Source organism: Centroberyx affinis, unplaced genomic scaffold, assembly GCF_046629955.1.
Source record: "Centroberyx affinis isolate AG114_WGS23_722 - 3 ecotype Tasmania unplaced genomic scaffold, CSIRO-AGI_Caff_v1 ptg004204l_1, whole genome shotgun sequence".
In the NCBI taxonomy this organism is placed as follows: Eukaryota; Metazoa; Chordata; class Actinopteri; order Beryciformes; family Berycidae; genus Centroberyx; species Centroberyx affinis.
The window spans coordinates 845,984-872,250 of record NW_027281952.1 but is presented as its reverse complement, the minus strand read 5'-3'; the positions used below and the strand labels follow the sequence as shown (position 1 = coordinate 872,250).

General features: G+C 43.4%; 2 protein-coding genes across 2 annotated transcripts; one reads left to right on the top strand and one right to left on the bottom strand.

Annotated features, from left to right (window-relative positions):
* Positions 1 to 520: 520 nt before the first annotated feature.
* mul3 (mitochondrial E3 ubiquitin protein ligase 3) lies at positions 521 to 2,252 on the bottom strand. Its single transcript, XM_071542952.1, has 5 exons — positions 2,163 to 2,252; positions 1,844 to 1,965; positions 1,641 to 1,728; positions 1,431 to 1,551; positions 521 to 1,340 (listed from the first exon to the last, which is right to left on the bottom strand). Exons 2-5 carry the CDS (start codon positions 1,958 to 1,960, stop codon positions 848 to 850), a joined length of 819 nt encoding a protein of 272 aa, XP_071399053.1. The 5' UTR covers positions 1,961 to 1,965; positions 2,163 to 2,252; the 3' UTR covers positions 521 to 847.
* A 5,715-nt stretch (positions 2,253 to 7,967) lies between these two features.
* On the top strand, positions 7,968 to 26,001 carry LOC139664203 (vasoactive intestinal polypeptide receptor-like). Its single transcript, XM_071542950.1, has 13 exons — positions 7,968 to 8,085; positions 9,964 to 10,051; positions 11,094 to 11,207; positions 17,024 to 17,130; positions 17,267 to 17,364; positions 18,748 to 18,877; positions 20,846 to 20,999; positions 22,066 to 22,126; positions 22,521 to 22,587; positions 22,683 to 22,774; positions 22,991 to 23,120; positions 23,761 to 23,802; positions 23,989 to 26,001. Exons 1-13 carry the CDS (start codon positions 8,026 to 8,028, stop codon positions 24,178 to 24,180), a joined length of 1,335 nt encoding a protein of 444 aa, XP_071399051.1. The 5' UTR covers positions 7,968 to 8,025; the 3' UTR covers positions 24,181 to 26,001.
* The last annotated feature ends 266 nt before the right edge of the window (positions 26,002 to 26,267 follow it).

The following is a 26,267-nucleotide window of genomic DNA, read 5'->3' as shown; positions in this document are numbered from 1 at the left end:
TATTGAAAAGAGGTTTTATTGACTACACACAAGACTAAAACGGTCATTCTATTACCAGTGTATACCAGTGTTGAGTGCTGCTGCTTTACACTGAACACACTGACTGCAGTTCACCAACAATACAGTCGAAACACTGCAATATAAGAGGTAGGAGATTATCTGCTAAACTGGTACAGTCCACATTACCTGCACCTACCAATTCATGCCAGCCTGTCTGCATATGCTGACTGGAAAGCTGGACTGACAGTGATGGAATGAAAGTTATTTCTCTGATCAGATTCACAGTTTAAGATCTTGCAATACAGAGTTAAAGCGGAAGACAAGTCAAATTAATGAGAGCTTAATAATTACATTTCTCCACATTCCTAATTCTCAGACGGCGAATCCTCTCATTCAACACAACAAAATACAATTTAATTAAAAAATAATCCATTTGACACACATTTGCTCTGCATTTGTGACTCACACAGCTTATATCTCAGTCAGACAAAAACGTTCTGCATTAGATGCATGGTCCTCTCAGTTGTTCCAGTACTATGTGCTTGATTCTCACATTATGAACAGTGACTTAAGAAAAAAATAATTTGGTATAATTTTGGCTTAGAGTAACTATGAATACATTAACTGTAATCATCACAGTTAAGGCTGTGATGCACCTGGCAACTTGACAGGACGGGGAGTCAAGTGAAACAGCAAAATATCCATCAGAATTTACCTTAGCAACAAATATGTGCCGTGCTATCAGTATGACTCTGTTGACAAAACACCTGAAGCAGTGTTCCCAAGGCTTGCCAAGTGTATCACAGCTTTTACAGCCGTCAAACCCACATTCTCCACCTCTTCAGGCCTACTTCGACCTGTCGTCCCGTTGTCCCACCAAGCTGTAGACGACCCCGGCCAGAAGAGAAGCCCCTGTGATGCCGGACACCGCCGTCAGCACCTTCCACATCTGCGCCGAGCTCTCGTGCCTGTCCATGAAGCTCTTGTGGTCCGTGGGCACCAGGATGTACTGGCGGCCATCTTGCGGCGCCTGCAGCCTCATCGCGCGGCCTCCCTCCAGCACCACCTCGCCGAACCCGGTCAGAGTGCTGCCCACGCGCAGCAGCTGCTCGCTCTCCTCACGCGCCACGGGCTTCTCGCCGCTGAGGCCCTGCACCACCACGTCCACCAAGCCCTCCTCGGCGCGCCTCACCCGGTGGTAAACCCGCTCCAGGAAGCAGCCGGAGGCCTCCAGCGGGTTCTGCACCTTCACGTACAGGTCGCTGATGTAGGCGCCGGGGCACACCAGGCTGAACGGCACCGAGTTGTTGGTCTCCTGCTTGTTCGTCCTCCGGGAGTTCCTGGAAGTGGAATCGGTGTCTTGTTGTTTAGAATGACAAACGAAGCTATAAACTGTTATCATTGGGTTTATTTCGTGTTTTTTGACGTACCATGTTTTGGTGAGAGAGTTCCAGTACTTCCAGTGCTCCTCCACGCCTATCTTCTGAATCACACCAAAGCACCGTGGGACAAACTGGCTGACCAGAGGCTCCCCGTCTGCCTGCACCAGGCCTGTAATCAACATAAAACAGATCTGTAAACCATCTTTCAATTTGCTCTTTGATTTAAATCCTCAGTGTTCACTTTCTATATATGTGTACCTTCTACAGCAACATACTGAAGTCTCTTGTGGGGGGATGCCTTCAGTATTTTGACCAGATGTTGATCTGGCTTGAAAATGGGTATTTCCTAAAATTGACAAGAAAGCTTTCAGGTAAGTGTTTTCAGTTTCACTGCAAAAACAGAACTGTATGAAGTATTTTCAGGGCAGTGAAATACAATTATGTAGTGTAACGTTACATGCCTTAAGCTTTTGTAACTCATTTTTCTTTTCTTGGTATAAGTGGTAAAACAAGCCAGAGAATGCAAAGCTGGACCCCACACCAATCAAAACCAAGGGGTTAATTGGGAAGTCACTCATTGTTTCTGTATTTCAAAGAAAAGAGAAAGCATGCCATGAACACTACAACACGCAATTATTCAACATTCACAAGACCAAAACAATGACACAATTAACAAAACTCAAGCTTAACTACTGTCATTATCTGGCAGGTTAGGAGTAAGTCACACTTCTTTGAAAGATGTTTGGAAAAAAAAAAACAGAATAGAGGAACAAAACTTACCTGGTTCAAACTGTCAGGGTAAAACTATGACACACCTGTAGTTCAGGCTAATAAATCGAAAACAAAAGCTTCTATTATGTTGGTTTCATTTCCTCGTTTGCCCACGTTGCGTCGTGCTAGGTCAGCCAATAGGATACGAGCATCATTTTGCTCATGCGCATTTTAATCACCAGGTGGCAGCAGTGGTTTGAGGGTTAAAGCCGAACCGGGAGGTGAAGCTTTTTGTCCTCTTCAGTTGCAACAGCCTATCCTGAAACAACGTCTGCTTGCCATGTGTAGTGAACTCCTCACTTGCCTAAATTGTCATCGTGTAAATGTTCACATCACATTATCTTTATGTCCCACCAGGGGGAAATGTGGGTGCAGCTAGGGTTATAAACAATTTGTTAACAAAACAAATCAGTGGTAGAATCAAAAGCAGCTGGAACTCCTTATACTCACAGCTCTTACATAAACATTTCTATTTTGCATTACTTTAACGTATGTTTACATTTCCCGCAGGCCTCATAGGTTTGCTATCAGTTATAATGGCTAATAAGGTGTGGTGATGTATAATGTAGCCTAGCCAATCAGTGCTGATGCAGATATGTAAACAAACATGACAGACATGACAGCAGCGATTATTATTGATAGTCTGACTCATGCTGCATTTATGGTGTCAGTCACATGCGGTAAAGGAAGCACTCATGTGGCTGGCATCATCATCTAACCCTAACCCTCTGCAGCAGCCGACACCAATCTACTGATTGTGTTTTTACACGGCTCTCATCAGGGTTGACCAACGTAATACAATCCATGAATCATAAAGTAAAGCGTCATTGACTTTGCCAGCTTCCTTTTTCTCTGTGTGTGTACCAGATTATGCGGGCGACTCTTGGCAAACAGTGTTTGATTTTGAATATGCACAGCCGGTCATATTTTCTCCTGTCATGTGTGAGCTACCTCCATCCTTGGTTTCCAGCTCTTTTTTTTTCCTGGCTTGTGTATATATATTTTTTTTTAATCTTCAGAGCTTGAAAAGAGTTATTGACATTGGAAACTTCTAAGCGGTCTACACTGCAGGACACAGAGGACACAAATTATTCCTCTATTGGTGGTGTGGCTGTCCTGAGCAAATTCAGAAATTAATTTTCACAAATGTTACTAAATCTTCAAGGGCATCTCTGACACCTGAGTGGGTGGTTGGGGTAGTCTTGGGCTTTGTGATAAATTAAAAAAAAAAAGTTTGCTATTCTCTACTGGTAAATGGAGGAATCCTTTCAAAGCTGCGTTCCTCCCTTTGTTAAACACTTTGGCGTGATTCGGGTGTTGATTCATTCCCCTTGAATCTGGCTGTCCTTGACTGTGCATTGGAACAACAAGGATATTCAGTTCAAAATGATGACAGCAGTTTTATTGTTTTTATTTGAAACACCTTCCACTCAAACACAAGCAAACCCCGGTCTCCAAACCTGCATGGAGGAAAACCGCCTTGATGACACTGACAATACAGTACCTTACAGTATGTACTCTTATGCAATGTGGATCTATAGCTTGTGCTCAAATCTGGTGGCCTCTTATTTCCTAATTTCATCAATAATTATTGGGGATTTCAGCTCAGGCCACAACTCTCTGCTCTCTGGTTCGATGCCTTTTAATTTCCCATTGGTCCTCTTGTGGCATCTATCACCTTGGTGATATCTACAACATCTGAAAGACTGCTATTCCCTCTCAGGATCTCCCTGGTTCTTTTATCTCTAGCTCCGAATGGCTCTTAAAACATACAGAATCGCCTAGAGCTCATATCCCGACTCACATCCTCTGGTTGACATGATCACCTCTATGAGAATGGCAGGTTTTGTAGCATCTGTCTATGTAAAACTCTCCATACACAACACCCCGACTCTACCCATCACAAATAAATGGGTAAGAGATGCCACCTATACTATATGGAAGAAGATCTTTTCCTCTTCCAAGAACTTTGCTCATCAACTAATACACTTTCAATTTGTACATATGTCCAATGTTCATTCCAGCTTGCAGACTTAAAGCCAAACAACTGACGGACCATTGCAATATCTGCTCTGACTCTGCAAGAGGTGATTTTATGCATAATGTTTTGGTATTGCCAACCAATTAATGCATTATGGCATTATGCAGTGGAAATTCTAAGCATGCATTTTTTGGTCTCACCTCTGATACTCTATTTTCTTGTCTTTCCAAGAGAAACGACTTATACTTGCCTCCACCACACACACACACACACACACACACACACACACACATACACCTAGCATGGTCTACAACAAATGGATAGTGTGAGCAGCTCAGCACCTCACCACTGTGACAAAGTCCGTTTTAATCCTTTGCATGACTAAGCTAAATCCAGTTCCACTCATCTGAAGCATCGCATGACTAAACTCAGTGTGAACAGGTGTGTGGCTTCTTGGCACGAACCTCCATACACACCTGGACAGCCTTCCACACGATACACTGCAGTGTTTGCCTTCTCATACCCACAAGAATATGGATACCTGTACACATTTGGGTGCATTTACTAGTCTAATATTACTAATATTCCTAAGGGTATTTGTCCATGTCTGCACATCATGAGCACTGCCACATGATATATGCTTAAACACATGTATATAATTCCCCCAGCTATGAGAATATAAGGTCATTTGTCACTGGTATAGATGTTCTTCATAGAGACTGAAAATTTAATTATCATCGCTTTGCAATTGTTATTTGTTACGCATATTATAGCGACTCTCCTCTCTCCCTCACGCATCTATTATCCAGCTGCACAGTGTCATGTGGCGAGGGAAACAAGTATAATATACAGTATAATGTTGCTTATAATGTTAAATATATTGTTGCCCATGCTCCTCTCCACTGTCTGTTGTGTTTCCTCATTCCCATGGTGCAGCCTCAGTCTCATATTTAATACTCTCTTCTGAAAACTTCTCTGTATGTAGATGCTGTCTTTTTATTCATTAAAACATAATAATAATAAGGAAAATCGAATGAGCATGTGCCATATGTGCCAAAAGATATATCTGAATCTTGCGTTCACAGACTCTTACAGCTCTACATTTTGTGAAATAAAAATAAAAGGTTGGGAAACGTTGCTCCGGAGCATCAGGCCTGGATACTTTTGTCAAATCATATCCCATGTCATATAAGAAACTAAAGTTCTATTGCAGAGTCTGATTTTGCAGGAAAACTGTCTGATGTTGAGTGAGAAGAAAACAGAGGGTGGAGGACGGTGGGCACAAGAGGTGTATTTATCCAAAAACAAGGCCTCATGGACACCCACAGGCAAATGAAATGTTCTTTGCATTGATTTCCTGAGCATGGTGTTAATAGCTGGCTTACACAATAGTCTGCAATCCTCTTTCATACTTCAGAAGTCCCTGCCAGGAGGACACTTTGGGACCTTGAAATTATAAAATTCCATCTGACATTTTGAACAAATACAGTTATTCATGTAACGCAGGAAGCAATCTTTGCATGTGAATGAAAGTAGAGGCTTGAAAGTGTTGATTAAAGTGGAAACATGCTGTGAATCAAAAATCAGTTGGATGTGAAAACTACTGTGCAGTAGCAAAACTACTGGAAAGTCCTGAACACCTGAATGCAGGTGGGACTTTGTAAATCCGGTGACATGCGTCTGTTGTACCACTGGATTCACTGAATAGCATTCCCCCTCTCACAGTTTTATTAGAGTTTATTGAGTTTCTCATTATGCATTAGAGCAAACACACACTCACTATACACACAAACAGAACTACATTGCTCCGGGGTCTAGGGCTTCTTGCTGGGAGGTTAATTCACTTTCTCATCGTCATTTCAGTTTAATGAGTTTGATGCACCTTCGTAATCACCATCATTACCACCATTAGAACTAACTAGGCCATTTATTGCCTGATTGACAGGAAGCACATCAGCATCCTCACTCAAATCCACAAGGTGATTTTAGGGAGGCAGACAAGGTGTCATCCTCCTTGTTAAAGGTGCTACATGTTGCATTTTAACATCAATAAATCAGTACCACATTAATTAGTATAATTACTGTAAACATATGACACCATTGCTTTGATTTGAAGATGGTGAACTGATCATACAGTAATTGTATAAGATGTGTGTCCATTAGCTAAACAGAGACAATACACTGACGATCACAGACAATGTTAATAAAGGTTTGCATTAAATTAACTCCCCAGTAAGGGATTGTGCATGCAGATCAGAGAAACATTTTTCATAAAAGGCCTTAGCAGCAAACGTGTTTCTGGATGGTCACCAAAAAAAAAAAAAAAATGAAAAGATGAAAGTAGTTCTGTCTGCCCTGAAATTACACAGGATTTATCCATCAGGACTGAAAACAAACATTTGACTTTGCTCCCTGAGGAAGATTGATCCGACGTCCATCAAAGCTTTTATTAGCCTCGGTGAGTCAGATGGGAAAACAGAGCAGTAAAGCACATGTTAAGGCATACGGAGAACCACATGGTGCCAGCAGAGGAATTAATGGGACGCAGTGGACACAGGCCGGTTCTGTGTTTGATTATCAATAACGCGTTTGTCTCGTGGAGGGAAGTAAATGAAATAATCCTCACTGCAGCGACAGTGACAGTGACCGCAGTGACGGAGCAGCCACCTGACCACAGACAGACACACAGACACAGACACACTGCGTGTTTTTCACTGACACAAATCAACAGTTAGCAGATAGTCAAATTGCATTCCGCTGAAGAAATTCTACCTGGGGAGAGGAAGCAGAAATACTTCTCAGTCCTTCCATAGTCTTATTAAGTAGCTCTATGAGCCCGCTTCCTCTCCTATTCTCCACAGTTTCCTCCAACCTTGTGCACTTCAAGTATGAGCACTATGCATCACTGTCTGAGTGCAGCATTGTCTTATCTGTGTGTGAGTGTGTGTGAGGTATGGCCAGCTCCATATTTGGTGACTACATCATGATTTAGATCAATTTTAATATACATTGTTTTGCATGTAGGTGGACAATTTATCAGAATATTCCTCTATATTGTCCGAACCACTGACTTTGAAAAATGTCTTATAAAGCCCTTCTAGGCCTGGCATTCTTTTCTCCTTGGTTATGGGAGGATAATGTGTGACATGAATCTAAATGGCTAACTTGTGCAGCATGGAACAGGAGCAACTTATGCAAAATAGTCTGTGCCTTTACACAAGCATGACTAAAAAAACACTAGAAGTATAGTAGAACTAGGCTATATACCTAGTAGTAGGCTATATAACTAACTATACTGTATAGTCTAACTATAGTCTACTAAGCACTCATAGTGTATCTGTGGTGCTCAATAGTGAGTTTATAGTGACCTGATTATACTTAATAGTATTTTATTTATCTCCTGTGGTATTATTATAGGATTTTCTGTGGTATCATTTTTATTTTTCTGTGATATTTGTTTTGATTTATAGTATCCTGCAAAAAAAAAAAAAAATCATTATAGAACTACTGTAGCCTAGGTCTTTTTCTTAAATGAAACAAATCGATTGCATCTTCTTCTGCATTTCCTCTGGGCCTGTATCATTGCGTCCAAAGTGAAAGGACACCGTTTGGAGGTGTTGGTGCACACGCCCTCATCTACTGACGTTCCAGGATGATGTTTCATTGGTTAGTTGTTAGTTGTTCAAGGTAAAACCCAGCAGCAGCAGCAGAGGAGGAGGAGGAGGAGGAGGAGGATTTGAAGACCAGAGCAATTCACACTCCACTCAGTGCGCAGGAACGTACGGAGGGAAGGGGACCCATCCAAAATTTACAGCGGATTACCACTATTTCAAGTCTTTTAATTAGCCTAGACATTTCCAGTTAACTAATTATTAACGATTTTTTAAGGATATGATAATGGAAGTTTCAAAAAGCGTCTTCATTATTCTCTCCTGCGTGTTGTTGGAACCCGTGAGTATGAAGCTACTTCTCATGACTTGAAGTTAGACTCATGTTTAACTTTACGACAATCGCTCGCCTAATTTGGCAATGTAAGTTTGACCCAACAAATATTTCTCGTGAGTTGCCTGCTATTATAAGTTGATGCGCGCGCTGGTTCTCTTGGAACCATGTTGGGACGCAATTAGCGCAGCAGTCACCGGGCTGATTCATTTGCTGCCCAACATGTGTGGAAAGGCATGGAAGCGGTTGAGAGAGGCGTTTCGATGAAAAAGTTGCATGCTGGCACCGAGAAAAAAAGTTGTTCACTTCTTTTGGTAAGGTGTTACTGAGGATTTCAAGTTCACCTACTCCTTTTCCCTTTTGTGGTGCAGAAATTTTAGATTTTAGAGGGAACGGTAGGACTTTAACTTTGAAATTTCCTTTCCTTATATCTATTTCTTTCCATATTTCTCAGTATTTTCTTATCTTATATTTTCCTTATTTCTTGTTTATAAAAAAAAATCTTATCAAGAGTCCCTGGGAGTTCCTCAAACATCACCATAACATTTGTCTCCACCAGTCTTCACCTTGGGCTCAGTCTTAGCTCATGCTCCACAGTTTCAGAAGCAAGTTGTGCAGGTTCTCAAATTTGATTTGGCACCCAACCTGTGGGCCAAACAGTTATTCTTCTCCAGCTATATGCAGATGTTTTATGTTCATATTGATCTCCTCTCATGACTAAGGTTAAGGTGAATTAACAAAACAAGCTATGACGTGTCTGCCGGCATGTAACGGGATGTCATGGCAACAGCCTCCTTTGTCTGTTTCAATAGCCTCCAGTCTCCAGCATCCTTACCTACATCTGTCTCCTGTAGAGAGGCACGTATGATGATTCATGTTGGAATGTAGTTAAAGGTCAATGGAATAGCATGGCAGTCTGCATTTGTATTTGTACGTCTAAACTGAAGACAAGACTTAACAGATTCATGCAGGAATTTTATATGCGTCAATTTACTGTCATGATACCACAATCAAAAATAGTGAGGAGAATGAAAACAGTGGTGGGTAAAAAATTTAACAAAAAACTAACTCTGTTGGTGGTGATGGTAATAGTGATGATCGAGCGGAGGAAGTTTTCTCCTGATATTCGGACTTATTCTGCTGCAGGCATTGCCGATCCATCAGTGACAGACAGTCACACTGTATTCTCCACTCATAGAGGCGGAGGCGCACCATGGTGGAAGCAAAGGAGGCGGGGCTCCACAGCCTAAGGAGCCAGATAAATCATAACCCAAAGAGGGGAGTCACCTTGCGGGGGAGAGAGGGCTTGACTCATATGGGCTCATTTTGTGGCTAACAATAGCCCTATACCACCAGTTTGATAAATGCCTTCAGTGAAGAGACTCATCCACCTAAGTAACAGCTATAAATCTCCTGCTCCTACAGAGGGCCTTGGCAGCGTCCACCAATACATATTCTCTGGTGATGAACCCTCAGGGAAATTGGATGCAGCTGCAAATTGAACCAATTGATGGCTGAGGATTCATGGGAAGAATCTCACTGTATGTCTTCAAAACACACATGTACAAAGCTATGGAATATTATGGTTGAATCACCGTGAAATGATTGATTTTGTGTCCGCCATGTGTGTCTGATGGCGAGATTAATGGCAGCCCAGGTCAGGCTGATCTCAGGAATATCCCAGTAGAGATGATAGATATGTTTGCCTTGATGTCTGAAGCACCGGTGGGACGCTGGGCAGACCATAAAACCATATATCTCATGGAGTGTACTGCGCTTGGCTGTAGATAAATTATCCGTGATTGCCAGTGTTTAAAGCTATCTGTCAGTGTGGTGTCTTGTCCTAACAAATAAAACAATACAGCTGTAAACATTTTCTCTTCGCAGACATTTTCACTGCAGATATGTGAAATCGTGATGGAGATAGAGAGGGAAAGGGACATGTGTCTGGCTCAAGTGGAAAACACGACGACAGGTATGGAGTTTTCTATTCAACATATTCAACAATATCACCCTGGCAGTGTTTGTCCTGTCTTTGCTCCTCGCGTCCTGATTGGCTAAAGCGACCCGACCAATTAGGCTGCACTGCAACAACACTGATGGTCTAAAGACAACAAGGCTTTTCAATGACATTAGATTATACCTCGCATGGCTGAACGCATTTGCCTTTGTTCAATTTCAAGAAAACATCTTATTCAATAACTTTTTACACTCATTTTCATTCAATCTTATTTAGAAAATACAGCAGTGAGTGTGTGTACCCTATTGAAACTCAATTAGCTGATGTGATGTTTCAATTTATTGTTGATGAGGCTTTAAGTGCATGTTGGCAAGTGGGAGTTACATACTCACAGTATACATTGCATAATTATATTCTACTGAGACAGAATTAGCAGTGTGTTTCATTGAGCCTCTATCCCCTCTGTGTTTAGCTGAAATCTCACTGATGACACCCTAAACAAAAGCTGTTAACCGTTCATCATCTTTTTAATTTAAATATCATTTTGCCACTATAGATGCTGTCAAACGTAAACGCTGCCAAATCCTCCGGGTAATACGGCAAATGTCGCCTTGCAAATTGCCTTTTCGCTGTGATTGAAGTGGCGAGCAGATGTGAATCACCCTCTGTTGTTGAAAAGCGCTGAGATCGGATTCTGTGCTGGGAGACCAAACACTTTAGAAAGACACAGTGCGCTGGCGGATTCAAACGACGTGTAATGAAGCACAGGGACTGATTTTATTAGTCATGGTGGCAGGACCCGGGGCCGCAGCAGCACTTGACCTGAGTTAACGCGTTTCGGCTGCCATGGAAACGCGAATGCCCCGTGCTCAATACTTCCTGTTGAGGAAACATGAATCGGCTGCTCTTTGTCCTTAGAACGGATTCATCCCGCCGCTGTTTTAAACATAGTCCGTTCATAAAGGTTTTTTCCTGCTTGTGTATATTGTTTTTCCATGTTTGACAAGTGCAACCATGCCTCCTTTTTCATGCCCCTCTCTCTCTCTCTCTCTCTCAGGTTGCAGTGGGATGTGGGACAGGATCGCCTGCTGGCCCAGTGCCGGTGTGGGAGAGGTTGTCACCATCCCTTGCCCCAAATATTTCTTCTACCTCACCAGAGAAGTCCATACGGGTAAGACTCGAGTTTGCAAAACAGGTTGTGTGTGTGTGTGTGTGTGTAGGAGAGAGAGAGAGGGAGGTGGGTGGGGGGTAACGCACGCATGTGTATGTTCGTATGATTGCAAGCGTGCCTGCTGGTCTGAGTGTGTGGGGCCTATGGGCAGAGAGGTTGAGGCAAAGGGTGCAGTCATGCATCAGTCAATAGTCTCTGGCATCGGGACGATGCCTATTCAGAGGGAGGGAGTTATGTGTAGGAGATTAACAACGTAAAATGACAGAGATGATATGTATGTTGATCCTACCTTGCCCTACCTATTGTTCAAGTCTCACAAAACATGAAGATGCATTTTCAACGTTCCAAAAGCACGCTGCTGCTGAATCTTGCTCTGTATTTTTAGCCCTCCATATTTTTGCCCCTGAAAGAGGAATTAAAGTAGATCGGGGGTCCCAGTGGTTTGTGATGTCACACTGGCTCATGATCTTTGTCACCTGTCGTCCCTACCTTTCCTGTCACTCTATCATTGAGACTTGACTTGATGCATGAAGAGAAGACTTGAGACTTGGCTTGACTTGGGTTCTGGTGACTTGGGACTTGACTTTGACTTGTACTGTGATGACTTGAAAAGGTTTCTAAAGTCTTGACTTGAGATCTTGTGTTTGTGTAAATGACTCAGATTGAAAGTGATTTGTTCCAGCAGATGACTGAATTTAAATTCTGTTTTCTGAATTTGTATGGAACGATTGAATTTATTGAAGTTGAAACTGATTATAGAAATCAAACTCATGAAACCATATTGCATTGAAAAGTCCTAGATATTTTTGAATTGATACTGGACTCTTGATTTGTTCTGACTTGATTTGCTGTTCTACATTTAGACTTGAGACTTGACTTGAGACTCGTGCCTCCAGACTCGAGACTGACTTGGGACTTGAGCGAAGTTGACTCACACCTCTGCCACAAAGAATAGAGGATAAATCAGGACCATTTCAACAACCAGGCCTCGGTCTTTCTCTTCCATCGTTTTTTTTATTTTTGTTTGTTCATTTCCTCTCCGGGGATCTTTAATTTAGGAGAAGACGGAAGTGAGGAAGTGGTTAAATTATGCATAAGGAAAACCACTATCTTGAGGGTTCGCTGGCTGAATGACAGTCTTGTTTCAGTTGCCGAGACTACTCTCCTATGAGTTCCCCCTATCTCGTAATTCCTCATTAATTACCGCAGCGCATCTCCCCAGTGTAAGCACGCCGTTTTGAATTCAAGGGAGCTGCTGTTTGTTTGTATTCGGCTGGCAGGGAGGCCTCAATTTCAACTGGGAGCTTTGAGAAATGTTCTTTTGTCAGCGGCTGAAGTGGCTCGAAATGAGACGATTTCACAGCGTGGCGTCATGTTGCCTGTCACATATATAAAGAAGCTGATGTTTGTGGTCTGTTGTAACTGTGTGGAGCGCTATTGCAGCTGCAGATGATAGTTTTAGTTTTGTGATATGATCGCCCACAGCCACTTCTTATGCAACGTGCATGAGGAAATTAGAGTGTGTTGTGCAAGTCGGACTGTGGCCATTCATGCTGTAGCACTGCATACAGTATATATTATTCACTAGGTGGAGGGTTGTTTAGTCGACTGTCCACGGCTTGCACTGTCCCTTTTGCACTGTATGTGAGTGAGGTCCTGGTTGCATCACATCACAGCTGTCATGTGAAAACCTTGTATCTCCAATTTGGGTCATTTTCATGTTTTCACTTCAGTTGAAGGATTGCGTGGCGTTCTGTGGGTTGAGAAAGTCCTCCGACCTCTTGGGCTCACGAAACTCTTTCAAAACCCATTGGATAAAGTCAAAAATGCATGGTGGTCAAGCTGAGAACAAGGCTGCTTTTCTTTGTTCCCGAGCAGTTGACGGTTTGGAGATACGAGTTTTTTCGCCTGACGACGCCGTGTGTCAATATGTACTGTGCAACTTTGTACACCGCCAGTCTGTCTCTGCGCCAAGTGACACTACAGCAAGATAAAGTCCTGACTTTGATTGTACTTGGAAATTGAGGTGATTCTGGGTCTTTTCCACTCAGCTGGAGTACTTCCACAGATGTGACCCCGCAAATATGGCTAGTAGGAAGGTGTGTAAGCCCCTATAATCTATCCAATATTTTCTCTGTCATATTCAGGACATGGGAGGTGGGGGTTGGGGGGTTGGGGGGTTGGGGGGGGGGGGGGGGGGGGGTCCAACCGGGGGTTTATCATCAGCATGTGAAGGGTTCATCAAGGGGTTTTCTGGGAAGCAGTGATGTGACCCAGATGGGAGATAGGTTGACTTGAGAGGGCCTGAGAGGGGAAAGAGAGAGGGAAAGAGAGAGAGAGGGATAGATAGAGACAGGGAGAGAGAGAGAGAGAGAGAGAGAGAGAGAGAGAACAGATAACGAATTAGTGGCTATGTGGGGTTGAAGGCCGAAGAGGTATATTTCACTGAGCTGTCAAAGGATCACAAGATCTACAGTCCCACACTGCTCAGAGGAGGATGACGTGAGGGGGGGATCAAAGGAGAGAGAGGGAAACAGATACATGTACGGACATGGGCCACATCAGTAACGCAGCGGATCAATGAAGCAGTTGCTGCTGGTAAAACCTGCTCCGCTTTCAGGTCTTGCAAGGATCTTGTCACTTTAATTAGGGCTGATAGACGCTCTTGAATGGAGTTCTCACTGCTGTCAAGTGAAAACCTCGCATCTCCCAAATGTCTTTTCGAGAACTAAGATAATCAGGCTTGTTTTCAGGTTAACTATCATGCATTTTTCAGTGAATCGAATTGGTTTTGGAAGGGTTTCATATGCCAAAGAGTTGTCTCAGCCTGTAATCCTGCAATCAATGTATAAAACAAGTGGAGTTAGGAGGTTTTGACCCGACAGCGACAGCATGCCCTGTTTGAGTTTGCGTGCCTAGGTGTGGTGTCATGAAGTCCGTTTGTATTCTTTCCAAACGTGTCCCGTTTTCGCCGTCAACTACAGTTGCGAAAGGCTCAAGTTATTGACACAGTCCACATCCCCGAGCCATTCATTTTATTAAGCCTCACACAGAAGAAAACAAGCATTACGAAACGTGGCGCCACAGAGATCCAGGGGCCAAGTCGTAAATTTTAGCTGGGGTGGAGTTTTGTCATTCTCATGAACTCTTTACCTAGGAGGTCTAGCACAAACACACGGTCACTCATCTCTTTTAATAACAAGGCCGGCTCCCCCTCTTTCCTCCCCCCCTCCATATGAGGGGGGGAGGAAGGAGTGTGAGGGAGGCTTCCAGTGTATCGACAAAGGACTTTTACGTCAGAATCAATGTCTGTGAAACTGTCTTCACCTCCACATCCTAATATCTGGTCGAGGCCAATCACGGCACGCTAATAAAATAAATCTCCCGCCAAGCTATAATTAGGTGGGATAAAGCCGGTATATCGCGTTGAGAGAAAAGCCCAGATCAACAAGAAGCCCCCAAATCAAAACGATGACGGGGTGATTAACTCGTTTGAGCTCGCCTGGTCCGCCGTGCGCGACACTGAAAATCCTCCCCGTCATGTTTTTGGGGGATGATGAAAGCATTCTTCTGGCAGTCCCTCAAACAAGCCAAATCCAGCGGTGGCATGGGCTGAAACAGCAGGGGCTTATCAGCGCCTTTGTGTCTTGTCATGTTGTTTGAGGTGGCTAAGCCTCGGTCTTCTCTGCATACGCCGCTCAGGTATTTGCGAGCCGACCCCGTTTTAATGCCAAACACATTCCAAGACATTTCGATTGTCCATTATTTCGCAAAAAGGCTGCCTCCGCTTGATAGTGGCCACGGAACGATAGGGTTGTGAAATGCGAGGCGTGTCCCACATTGGATCTCGCACCCCCGGATCTATTTCCACAGCGTTGATTGTGTCACTGTTGAATTAAGGAATCAAGTGATTTCAGACTGGAGGGATTAACTTGGCAGCAGTGTAAACCGCTCTGTCTCTTTACTGAAAGGAATGGAAACAAGAAAATGCTAAAAATAGGTATTGAGAGATATGCGTTTCTGTTTCTTAGTGCTGCTTAGAGGATTAGAAAAGCCTCATGAATGTCGTAGGATAGCGGTTTTTAATTGTAATTAATGATAAAAAAAAAAAGCCTCATCTGAACATGAATGCATCTGCTTCCTATCATTTAGGACATTTTTTTGCCGTATGACAGAGCTGTTTTGAAGTTTTGGTGCATCAGCCTAAGAAAGTTTGAGATGTGAGACACGAAGCTGACTCAGCCTCCTAATCTCTAGATGAGATATGGCTCTGCATTTGCACAGGAAACATTTGATCAGATGATCTATGAATGCTTTTTAATTCTGCTCTATTCTATTCTGTTCTGTTCTGTCCTGTCCTGTTCTCCTCTGTTCCTTTCCTTTTCTTTCTCTTCTCTTCTCTTCTCTTCTCTTCTCTTCTCTTCTCTTCTCTTCTCTTCTCTTCTCTTCTCTTCTCTTCTCTTCACTTCTCTTCTCTTCTCTTCTCTTCTCTTCTGTCCTGTTCTCCTCCATTCTCCTCTCTTCTCTTCTCTTCTCTTCTCTTCTCTTCTCTTCTCTTCTCTTCTCTTCTCTTCTCTTCTGTCCTGTTCTCCTCCATTCTCCTCTCTTCTCTTCTCTTCTCTTCTCTTCTCTTCTCTTCTCTTCTGTCCTGTTGTCCTCCATTCTCCTCTGTTCTGTTCTCCTCTGTTCTGTTCTGTTTTATTCTGTCCTGTCCTGTCCTGTTCTGTTCTGTTCTGTTTTATTCTGTCCTGTCCTGTCCTGTCCTGTCCTGTCCTGTCCTGTTCTGTCCTGTCCTGTTCTGTTCTGTTCTGTTCTGTTCTCCTCTGTTCTCCTCTGTCCTGTCCTGTTCTGTTCTGTTTTATTCTATCCTGTCCTGTCCTGTCCTGTCCTGTCCTGTTCTGTTCTGTTCTGTTCTGTCCTCCTCTGTCCTGTCCTGTCCTGTCCTGTCCTGTCCTGTCCTGTCCTGTCCTTTCCTGTCCTGTCCTGTCCTGTCCTGTCCTGTTCTGTTTTATTCTGTCCTGTCCTGTCCTGTCCTGTCCTGTTCTGTTCTGTTCTGTTCTGTTCTGTTCTGTTCTGTTCTGTTCTCCTCTGTTCTCCTCTGTCCTGTCCTGTTCTGTTCTGTTTTATTCTATCCTGTCCTGTCCTGTCCTGTCCTGTTCTGTTCTGTCCTCCTCTGTCCTGTCCTGTCCTGTCCTTTCCTGTCCTGTCCTGCCTTGTTCTGTTCTCCTCTGTCCTGTCCTGTCCTGTTCTGTTCTGTTCTGTCCTGTCCTGTTCTGTTCTGTTCTGTTCTCCTCTGTCCTGTCCTGTCCTGTCCTGTCCTGTTCTGTTCTGTCCTGTCCTGTCCTGTTCTGTTCTGTTCTGTTCTGTCCTCTCCTCTCCTCTTCTCTTGTACCTCCCCCCCACCGGCAGGGGAGCAGAAGCGTCTCACTGCTCGGCCCTTGCCCTCCCGCTCCCTCTGTGCAGCCGCAGAGTAATTAAAAAGCAGATGGAGGCGAATACACATGGGAACGGTCTCAGCGTCTCTGAGCCAGCGGGACCGAATGATGCCCTTCAGTCATGACTTCCATTTCCTTTTAGCGGGGAGTATTCCTGCGAGACACATATACATCTCAGCATGACATAATTAAGTGTGAGTAAATGCAGGGGAAGTTTTGCCTTGCGGCTCGTAAAAAAATCCCCCCGCAATATTTCAATATGTTACTTACAGACTGTCTTCATCGAAAGTGGCGGTATGTTAAGAGAAACAAAGTGCAGCTGCCTCAGAAAGAGATTGGCTTGCTGTATGAATGATGGTGAACTGTCCCTCTACTCATTAGGTAACCTGTCCAAGACCTGCACTGAGGAGGGCTGGTCCCAGATCAGCCCCATTTCCTGGGTCCTGTGTGGGTACACGCCCAATAACACCGTGGATGATGATGAGACGGTAGGTATGGCAACCACAGTTTTTATCTCCTCCCTCTTCATGCTGTTCTTATGGAGATTGGTGTGTTGAATGTGATCCAAAATGGGATTCAGTGTGTTTTCAATGTGTTTAACCGGAGGTGGGATGTGTTTTTCAGGGCGATTTCTACGACACGATCAAAGTGGGTTACACCATCGGCCACAGCGTGTCACTCATTTCCCTGACGGTCGCTATCATCATACTGTGTCTCTTTAGGTAAGGACACTCAAAGACAAACACCTTATTCCACGGTTTATAGCGATAACGCCTTGTGAGTCTCCCACTTTGCGCCAACACTTCCTGAACTTTATGGCGGTTTTACAGCGGTCTTTACACGCTCGTCTAACTCGGGCAGATTTCACAGGAAAAAAACGGGTCCAAATTTGACATTATCTGCTTATTGCAACATTTCTCAAACAAAGAGTTCAAGTACGAGCAGCCATAAAGTCAAACCACTCAGCGGAGGGCCTGCTGTTGTTTCACAGCATGTTCCTTTTTGACCTGAAACGCTGTGTGTGTGTGTGTGTGTGTGTGTGTGTGTGTGTGACAGCTCTGATCATTAGAGTAAGTTCAAGTGGTCTCCCTGTGTGGCTTTTAATGGATAACTATTTAACTGAGCGTGCATGCGTGTGTGTGTGTGTGTGTGTGTGTGTGTGTGTGTGTGTGTGTGTGCTTGTATGTGGGCTCATGTCCTCCTATTAGAGTGTGTTTGTGTGTGCGGCCGGCTAAACAACAAGCCCGGTGTTTATCCGGCGGGGTCATGCGATGCCGAGGCGAGAGAGCGTGTTTCTGGACGGAGGGATGCTTTGGACTCCTCGGCAGAAACACACACAGGATGTGAACGAGGCCGGCTGTTTATGTGCAGCTGCCGACGCGGCGTGCGGGCAGCTGCTCCACGCTGTGTGTCATCACACCCGTCCTGCTGCGACCGCTCGTCAGATGCGCTTGCACAATTGGCCTCAATCATGCGCTCACCGGGAAGGCATTTGTTTGAGAACTCCCAGAAGACAGAATTTACATTAGTAACTGTTTTTTTTTTTTCCACAAAACTCACGATTTGTTCCCGTTCACTTTTTTACTGTCAAGTCATAAACCTTTTTGACGTCTCTTTTTGCCTGTTAAATATATGTTTTCCTATTATTCACATAAAAACAACATTCATGTATGAAACAGATGCTGATAGGACAAAGAAACGTTTTTGACAATTACTTGGTTTACATGGAGCCGACTATTTGAATAACAGTAGGCAGTCACAATATAAATGCCTCAAACAGAATGAAATCCTCAGTGAAATTTCATTCAGTATGATTGAAAGCAGTAAAAGTCTTCCATTCAATTATGAGTGTATTACCAGGTAATAGGCATGTAAATGGTTATTCTGACTTCTCATTTCTGTGCATGTTCGCTCACTCAGAATAAGCCAGCGTTTCCGAGAAAGTCTACAATATTTTTACTCAACATTTTGTCTGATTACCTTCTTTGGTGCTTGTGAACGCACCCGTTATCAGGTCAGGAATTCACTCAGAATGCTAGTGGAACATATTCTGCATGTTCTTTAAAAAACATCTAACGTCTCCGCTCGCTTCTGCCCTCCTCCAGGAAGCTGCACTGTACGAGAAACTACATCCACATGAACCTCTTTGTGTCGTTCGTCCTGAAAGCCGTAGCGGTGTTCATCAAGGACGTGGTGCTGTATGACGTCGGCGAGACGGACAACTGCCACGCCTCTGTGAGTTTCCCCCGGCGCGTCTCTCTTTTATCAGACGCCCTCTTGAGAAGCGAAAGGGTTACACAAGCTCTCCACCGAACCCGCCATCTATTCAGACACTCGCCCGGACTCTGCGGGCTGTAATGCTTTGTCTCCAGGTTTACTTAACACTGGAGCGTTCAAGTGCTACTGGGCGTCGCAGTGTTTGTCAAGTCCTTCAGCTCCTCCGACCACGTTCCTAATGAATCCGCTCAGCAGGATGTTGTCAGACTTTCATGTTTGCCGAACGCTCTGCCTGAACTACGGAGAGCGCTTTGTCAGTAAATCACATTGGAAGTTTTCATATCTGCTTTTAATCGCTTCATCTTAGCAGCACACATCAAAACGCAGTGAGCATCAAGTTAATAACCGGCACAATAAGGAGCCAGATAATCTTATCTTACTGGATGCAGTGTCCTGTAATCTTAATGAGACTATCACACTGCTATGTGATTTATCGGGTCGCTAACGTCAGTGGTGTTTTCTCACACTGTGCCCCAATTAAAGCCATTGCTTTTTTTTAGCTCTATATCGAGGGCATTAGATGAGCAGACTATGAATCACCTGCCGACTCTATTTACTGTCTCTTAGTGCTTTAAGATATTTCCTCCTGCAAGTACACAGAGTATCCTGCTCCGAACACAGCTGCTGACCTCCTCAGCAGTTTGAAACTCCGCAGTAAAACACCCAGACTAGGAAAACAACATGTTTAACTTACAGCCATGCATTAACACTGTGGCAGAGCACTTTGAACTGTCTAATTAAGGCAAGAAAAGTCACCTAAATAAACACTATGGAGGCGTACAACACAGAGAGACACAAGTTGTCATAGTTTTGCATCTCAAGCTTCACTCTCAACTTCTGTTTCCATCATGTACGGTCAGGACCAGTTAGCGGTCAGTGAATGTGTATGTGCTGTACTTTCACCTGAAGATCGCTATCCTTGATCGAGGTCATCATAGCAACCCGCACATTGTTGCGTAACAAGCAATCGGAGTGCAAATCAAATGTTTATGTTTGCTTATGCAACTCAAAGGATACATTTAACTTCTTATGAAAGTCAAAAGCTTATAGATGGACTTTGATTGCAGATTTCATTAAAGAGTAACTGAAACATCAAGATAGAGTTTCCAAACAAGCTTCACTAACACTAATCATCTGAGAGGCTATAAGCTAAAAGGAGCAGATACCCAGACTGAAGAGCATTTAAACCACAGTATTTCCACTATATGTAGGCTATTCAAACCTGGTGCACATCCTTGCCTCTCTTCAACAGCTGTCATCAGTCTGCAGTGAGCATCTGAGGAAAAAACTCTGCAGCTCCATCAGACAAAAAATCTGCCAAAATTCTGAGATGCCAAACTGCTTCGAGACGCTATTAGGGCCTGGAAACACTATTAACTGTATGACCATATTGGGCCATAATCATGCCAAACTTTTCAATAAAGTGATCCTCAAAATGCATCTGTCCTATCAGCAGCCCAGTGCAGATTCACCTGGAAATCTTAAGGGCCTCCAAACAGACTCTTATTGAAGAGTGCAACTCTTATCTTGTATAGGAACATATTTTTTCTTACTTTTGGGACAATGGAAATGAAAACTAAGTTGTTAAAGAAAATGCCTTGTTATGGTCCTGTTGGATATTTCAGAATTGTTTCATTTCATATTGCATTTAAATTTAGACCTCTCATGTTTAGACTGGATCACATATTAATCTCTGTGAGAGGTCAGAAATGCAAGAGTATTGCATTTTCTCCCTTGAAAGGATATGTACCATGCCACTGTGTAAAACTCACCATAAATGAGTTTTTAAAAGCAGATTTTCAAACATTTCTCACGTGGGAAGCATCATGCCCCCCGGACCCCCAGTAAATATGAGACAGTAAATATGGGAGACAAGCAACAATTGCAATGCAGTTCCCTCCTGATACCCTGTGCTGGCTCTCCTAGGTGGGCTGCAAGGCGGTGGTGGTCTTCTTCCAGTACGGGATCATGGCCAGTTACTCCTGGCTGCTGGTGGAGGGCCTCTATCTCCACGCTCTGCTCGCCGTCTCCTTCTTCTCCGAGAGGAAGTACTTCTGGTGGTACATCCTGATTGGCTGGGGTGAGTGGCAGATGTTGTGTGTGTCGTGTGTCGGCGATGATAGATCCGTCACACGGGCTTATCCTCGAGCAGACGTGATCCGTCAATTTCCCTGCAGCTGCCTTTTAAACCGCAGCCACAAGTCATCAAATGACAGCCAACAGGGAAATTGAATGCTTTTAACCCTTTTTTTTCACTTTACTACGACTAGGACAGCTGCGAAATGCTTCATCATATGCAAATCACTTAATAAGTGAGGTTTGTGTTGTTGTTGTTTTTTACGATTGCTAGCTGCTACAGAAAGATGATGCGTCTGCACATCTGCATATGGATCAGCCTTGCTGCCAATTATAGATCCTACAATCCTGTTGTTAATTCAGTCTATGGGGGAGAGGGATAGAAGCCCTGCCATGCTTTTGATGCGCTTAAAGGAAAAAACACTCAATTAACAAATTAATGTATGTTATTCCATGGCAGACCTATCCCATAATATTTGTGAACATGATCCCAAACCCAGAGATCAGACAACTTGAACCTGTGATGTTGTTTAATTTGCAGCTGAGATGCTTTTGTCAGAATAGATGCAATATATATGGCTTACTACTCTAAGTCAGGCTGATACAGTATCAACTGAAGTCTATTAAAACACTTATTTTGGCCTTTTGGGTCATGAAATTGAATGTTATTTGCCTTTGAAGTGTGTATTCAACAACTTTCTGATGATTTTTTTCCATAAAACCAAGAAAGTTACTCCTTTTATATATTATAGTGTTTAGGGAAGGTAAATGGAAACAAGCTTGTGACTGTTAAGGAAACCCAGGAAAAAGCAATGTTGGCTCAGGACAGATATGAGGCGTGTTACAAATGATAAGCGTACCAAAATGTAATATGACTTTAGGTCTTTCCTGGCTATAAAATCATCCAACAGATTAACAGTGTACACACGCCGAATGCTCACCGTCATATTTGGTCTTGTTGAGTCCATGCGCTGTTTGTTTGGACAGACTTGATATCGTCTCTCTGCGGGAGATGGAGGCCGCTTTCTGTGGAAGCCAAGTCAACTTTTGTTTATGTTTCTTGTTCACAGGGGCTCCGACCATCTTTATCACATCATGGGTGATTACAAAGGCTTACAGAGACGATCCCGGGTACGTTAATCACTCGTCTTAATCTCCTCCATTAAACTGAAATTATTATCCTTACCAAAACAAAATCAGAATTCAAATGGGAAAAGTGTCTTTCTTCTCCGGGCAGGAGGGAATAATGAGGTTGCACTAGCAATTACACATTGACACAATAAAAAAAAAGAAAAACTTCAAGGATCTGGCTTAGTGTGATGATTAATGGCGGGTCTCAGTGGAGGTCAGCGTTGAACTATAAATGTACAAGAGAGCTCGGTATTTCATGGCTAGTTTGTGATAATAAAATTGAATAAAAATTTGATTAAACAGTTCAAGGGTTTGCTTTGTCACAGGCTTTTTTATATTTTTTCGCGAGAAAGTATTTGCCGCATCTGTGACTCTCTCCCGCCTGCTCCGACAGATGCTGGGACACGATCGATGACAACCCATGGTGGATCATCAAAACGCCCATTTTAGTCACCATACTTGTGAGAACACAGCAGCCCATTATTAATTCACATTTGCATGTACACAAACCCTGCGTGATGTGATTACCTGAGCGCCTCTATTATTCTCCCGCCAGGTAAACTTCTTCCTCTTCATTTGTATAATCCGGATTTTGCGACAGAAGATAAATTGCCCCGACATCGGGAGAAAGGAATCCAATCAGTACTCGTAAGTTTTCCGACGCCAAATGTCAGCGTCTCTATTGCGGGTCTCTTATTTTCTTATCGGGTGACGTGTAACAAATTATTTCGCTGTCATGAGGTTTGTTGGTGCTGCGAAGATGTCTGAGGTGTGTGAAGAGCATGTTGTGCATGATGTGGGGTCGAAGAAGGGTGAAAATTTGCCTCATTCTCACTTTGTTTTTCTGTTGTTTCTGCAACACAGGAGACTGGCGAAATCCACGCTGCTGCTGATTCCTCTCTTCGGGATAAACTACATCATTTTTGCCTTCATCCCGGATCACATCCACCCGAATGTGAGGATGGTGTTCGATCTTATCCTGGGATCGTTTCAGGTAACGTCCCATAAGCTCTACATAGGCTGCCACTTAGGGTTCAGGTTCAGCGTTAGGATGCTCTAAATGTCAGGCAGAAACAGTATACCTGCTGATGAATTATGGGATTTGACGTCCCCCCGGTCCTCATTTGACTCCCATTTTGAAGCGGAGTTGAGGGAGAGAAAACAACGTGAAAGACCTTTGCTCTGAAGTTGCATGAAAACAGCAACAACAGTCCACTCTCTGCTGTATCAAACCATGCATGAAGACAGTCCGGTGTGAGATTAATCCAGTGGACGGTTTGTTTAGTTTACATGTTTAAATTTGTACGGCACAAATAACGTGCCGCGACTGTTACTGATTTACGGAGCATTAAATTGAATGTAAACGCCGAGAGCCAAGTGCAATCATGGAAGCCTAGATATGGAAAGTATTCTGAATTTATAACTGTTTTCAACTCAGATTCCCCCTGGGACAATTTCCCAGAGATCTAAAATTGATGAACCTCCTGTCTGAGTCTGCAGTTGCTAATCTGAAGACTATTTTTCATGCAGAAATATTTTAAGTGTTTCCCCAGCTGTACACTGGTATTTCTTTTCAGAGACAGCTCTCATTGGGCAATTTTATCTCTTTCCCTTTCTCTTTCTCTCTCCTTTAGGGTTTTGTTGTTGCGGTCTTGTACTGTTTTCTGAATGGAGAGGTAAGAACACATTTCCAGCTACAAATTCAACCAAAACAAAGGGCATTTGTCATACTTTAACCCCAGTCAGTCCTCTTCTCTATCCGCCGCTTGAACCTCGCTCCCTCTTCAGCTGCCACTTCTCCCTGTTTGTCCTCCTCCCTCCGCTCTCCCTCTCCTCTCAACGCCTCTCCACTCTCGCCGCAGGTGCAGGCGGAGATTAAGCGCAAGTGGCGCAGGTGGATGCTGCAGAGGTTCCTGGGCGCCGACGCCAAGTACCAGCAGCCCTCCATAGGCAGCAACGGCAACAACTTCAGCACCCAGATCACCATGTTGACCAAGTGCAGCCCCACGACGCGCCGGGCGTCCGCCGGGCAGGAGCACCTCTCCGCCATCTGACGCGTCCCCGAGGGAGGCGGGGGACGTGGTTTCAGTCAGAGGGGGCAAATCGAGTGTGTGACGGCTAGATCCTGCTGTTTCTCTTGCGTCTGGATTCGGTCGCAGAGGAGCGCGGCTGACTTGCAGTGCCGCTGTTCATGCTATGGTTCGACAGTATGGGTTTTCGAAGGCCGATGTCGATGTTTTTGTATTGAAGCGGCCGATATTTTGTGTCAATCTTAAACTTTTTTCCATTTCAGTGCCAAAAAGTTACAAGTATTCAGTGTTTCCGCCCAGAATTTTCTACTTGTCAGGGTGGAAAAGCCTCTGAAACAGCATTTAGACCATCATGGGACACTAAAACTCTCCGTTGATTGAAGCCCAGACTGATGAAAGTCTTTTAGGGTTAGCAGCTCTTTTAAGGCAGAGTGACCCACTGCATCTATTCAATGGTGCAGGAAACTCTTGGATACATTAGGCCTTTAAATGAAGAATTCATGTACAACAGTATTGAACAATTAAATGAATAAATCAAGCATAACTTCAGCAAACCCGAGCCGGTCATTGCGAAAATGATGCAAATCAACCCACAGAATAGAAGTCACTCAATAACCAACACAGACGACTGCAGGGAGAAAGATCCTCATGACCACTAATAGCAACTCAAGTGAAACTAATGGAAATGTGACTCTCGGCCGACGTTTTCCATCCAGCAGTAGATGGATAGAGCTTCGGACGAGCTGCATGCTATAAGAAGCAATGTGTTTATTAATTAGCGGCGTTCTACACAGGAGGACTCAAAGCACTTAACCTAATGGCCTTTGTTGTTTATATCTACGGGACCAGTGGTAATGATATTAACTAGTGTCGGGCTGTGCAGCGCGACAACAGCTGCCGAGGAGGAATCTATAGCATAATCAGCGCACTGGATGTTCTCAGCCTGCCTGTGACAGTTTTATACGGGGCATACACTCCGCTGAATTACTGCCGGATAACATTCCAAAGGAGAGACCAAAGCTCCCGCTTGTGAAATTTATCTCAGATTACAGAGGCTTTTAGTTTTCTGAGTGCATCACCGCTCAGCAGACATTCATGCTGAGCATCTCTGCAACTAATGGACCAGATGTGTCCAATTATTAGTCCACCAAACGCTTATTTTTGGTCCAAACTTCAGTGAATTATGATGTGGTGTCAGTGATTAGCTTCCACCCATTTGACTGCATAGCCATTATTCGTTTTCTATTCTATTCTATTCTATCACTATATATATGTTCACAAACTGAATATATATAAGTTACTGTTCCATGTTTTGATGTGATAAGATTTATCAAGCTAAATGACAACATGCATGACAGTTGTTACTCTTTCTCTCTTCAATGTTGTTTTGAAAAGTTGACATATTTAATGCCTCCTCCTTCTCAGAAAAGATATTTTCATATTTTAATATTTACCAGCAGTGAGTGTCAAGTTTCATGTTGGAGCCATTTTGGAGTACAGAGTACAATGTTTACTTTATTTCTCTTTCTTGTACGAGTGTGTGTGTAGGAGTAACTCAAAGTACCTCAGACTGAATGTCACACGTAGCTATATTGTATATAAAGTGAAACTGTATATATGGCAGAAGAATAGGTTTATTATGTGGTTTATGGTGATGGCTTGTAGTCCTCAGGTGTCAACTGGAAATTAATGTTTACAGTGTAATACTGTCATGTTCCGCACTCATGGTATTTGCATAGTGTCCATAATGTTGATTCAAGTGCTCCTTATTTGTTTGTGTAAATATCGTGCAACACTGTAGCCTACTGTACAGTATATGGAATCAGCTGTAAAGATGTTATTGAACAGAACGTCAAATGAATAAAACCATTTGCATTGTGGATCGGCCTTCTGTGCGGTTTCTGCTTAAATCAGTGAAACAGTCATATTTGAAAGCAACACAATCAACCATCATCTTTATTTCCGCCTCATACAAAGCAAACAAGTAATAAAGAAAACATATTAAATATTGTAACAAAAAAGTGATGTACAAATAGTACCCAAATAAACATTTTATTTTTATACAAGAAGTTTGGTGTATCTCTTTCACGCATGTTTGACTTAATCTGCTT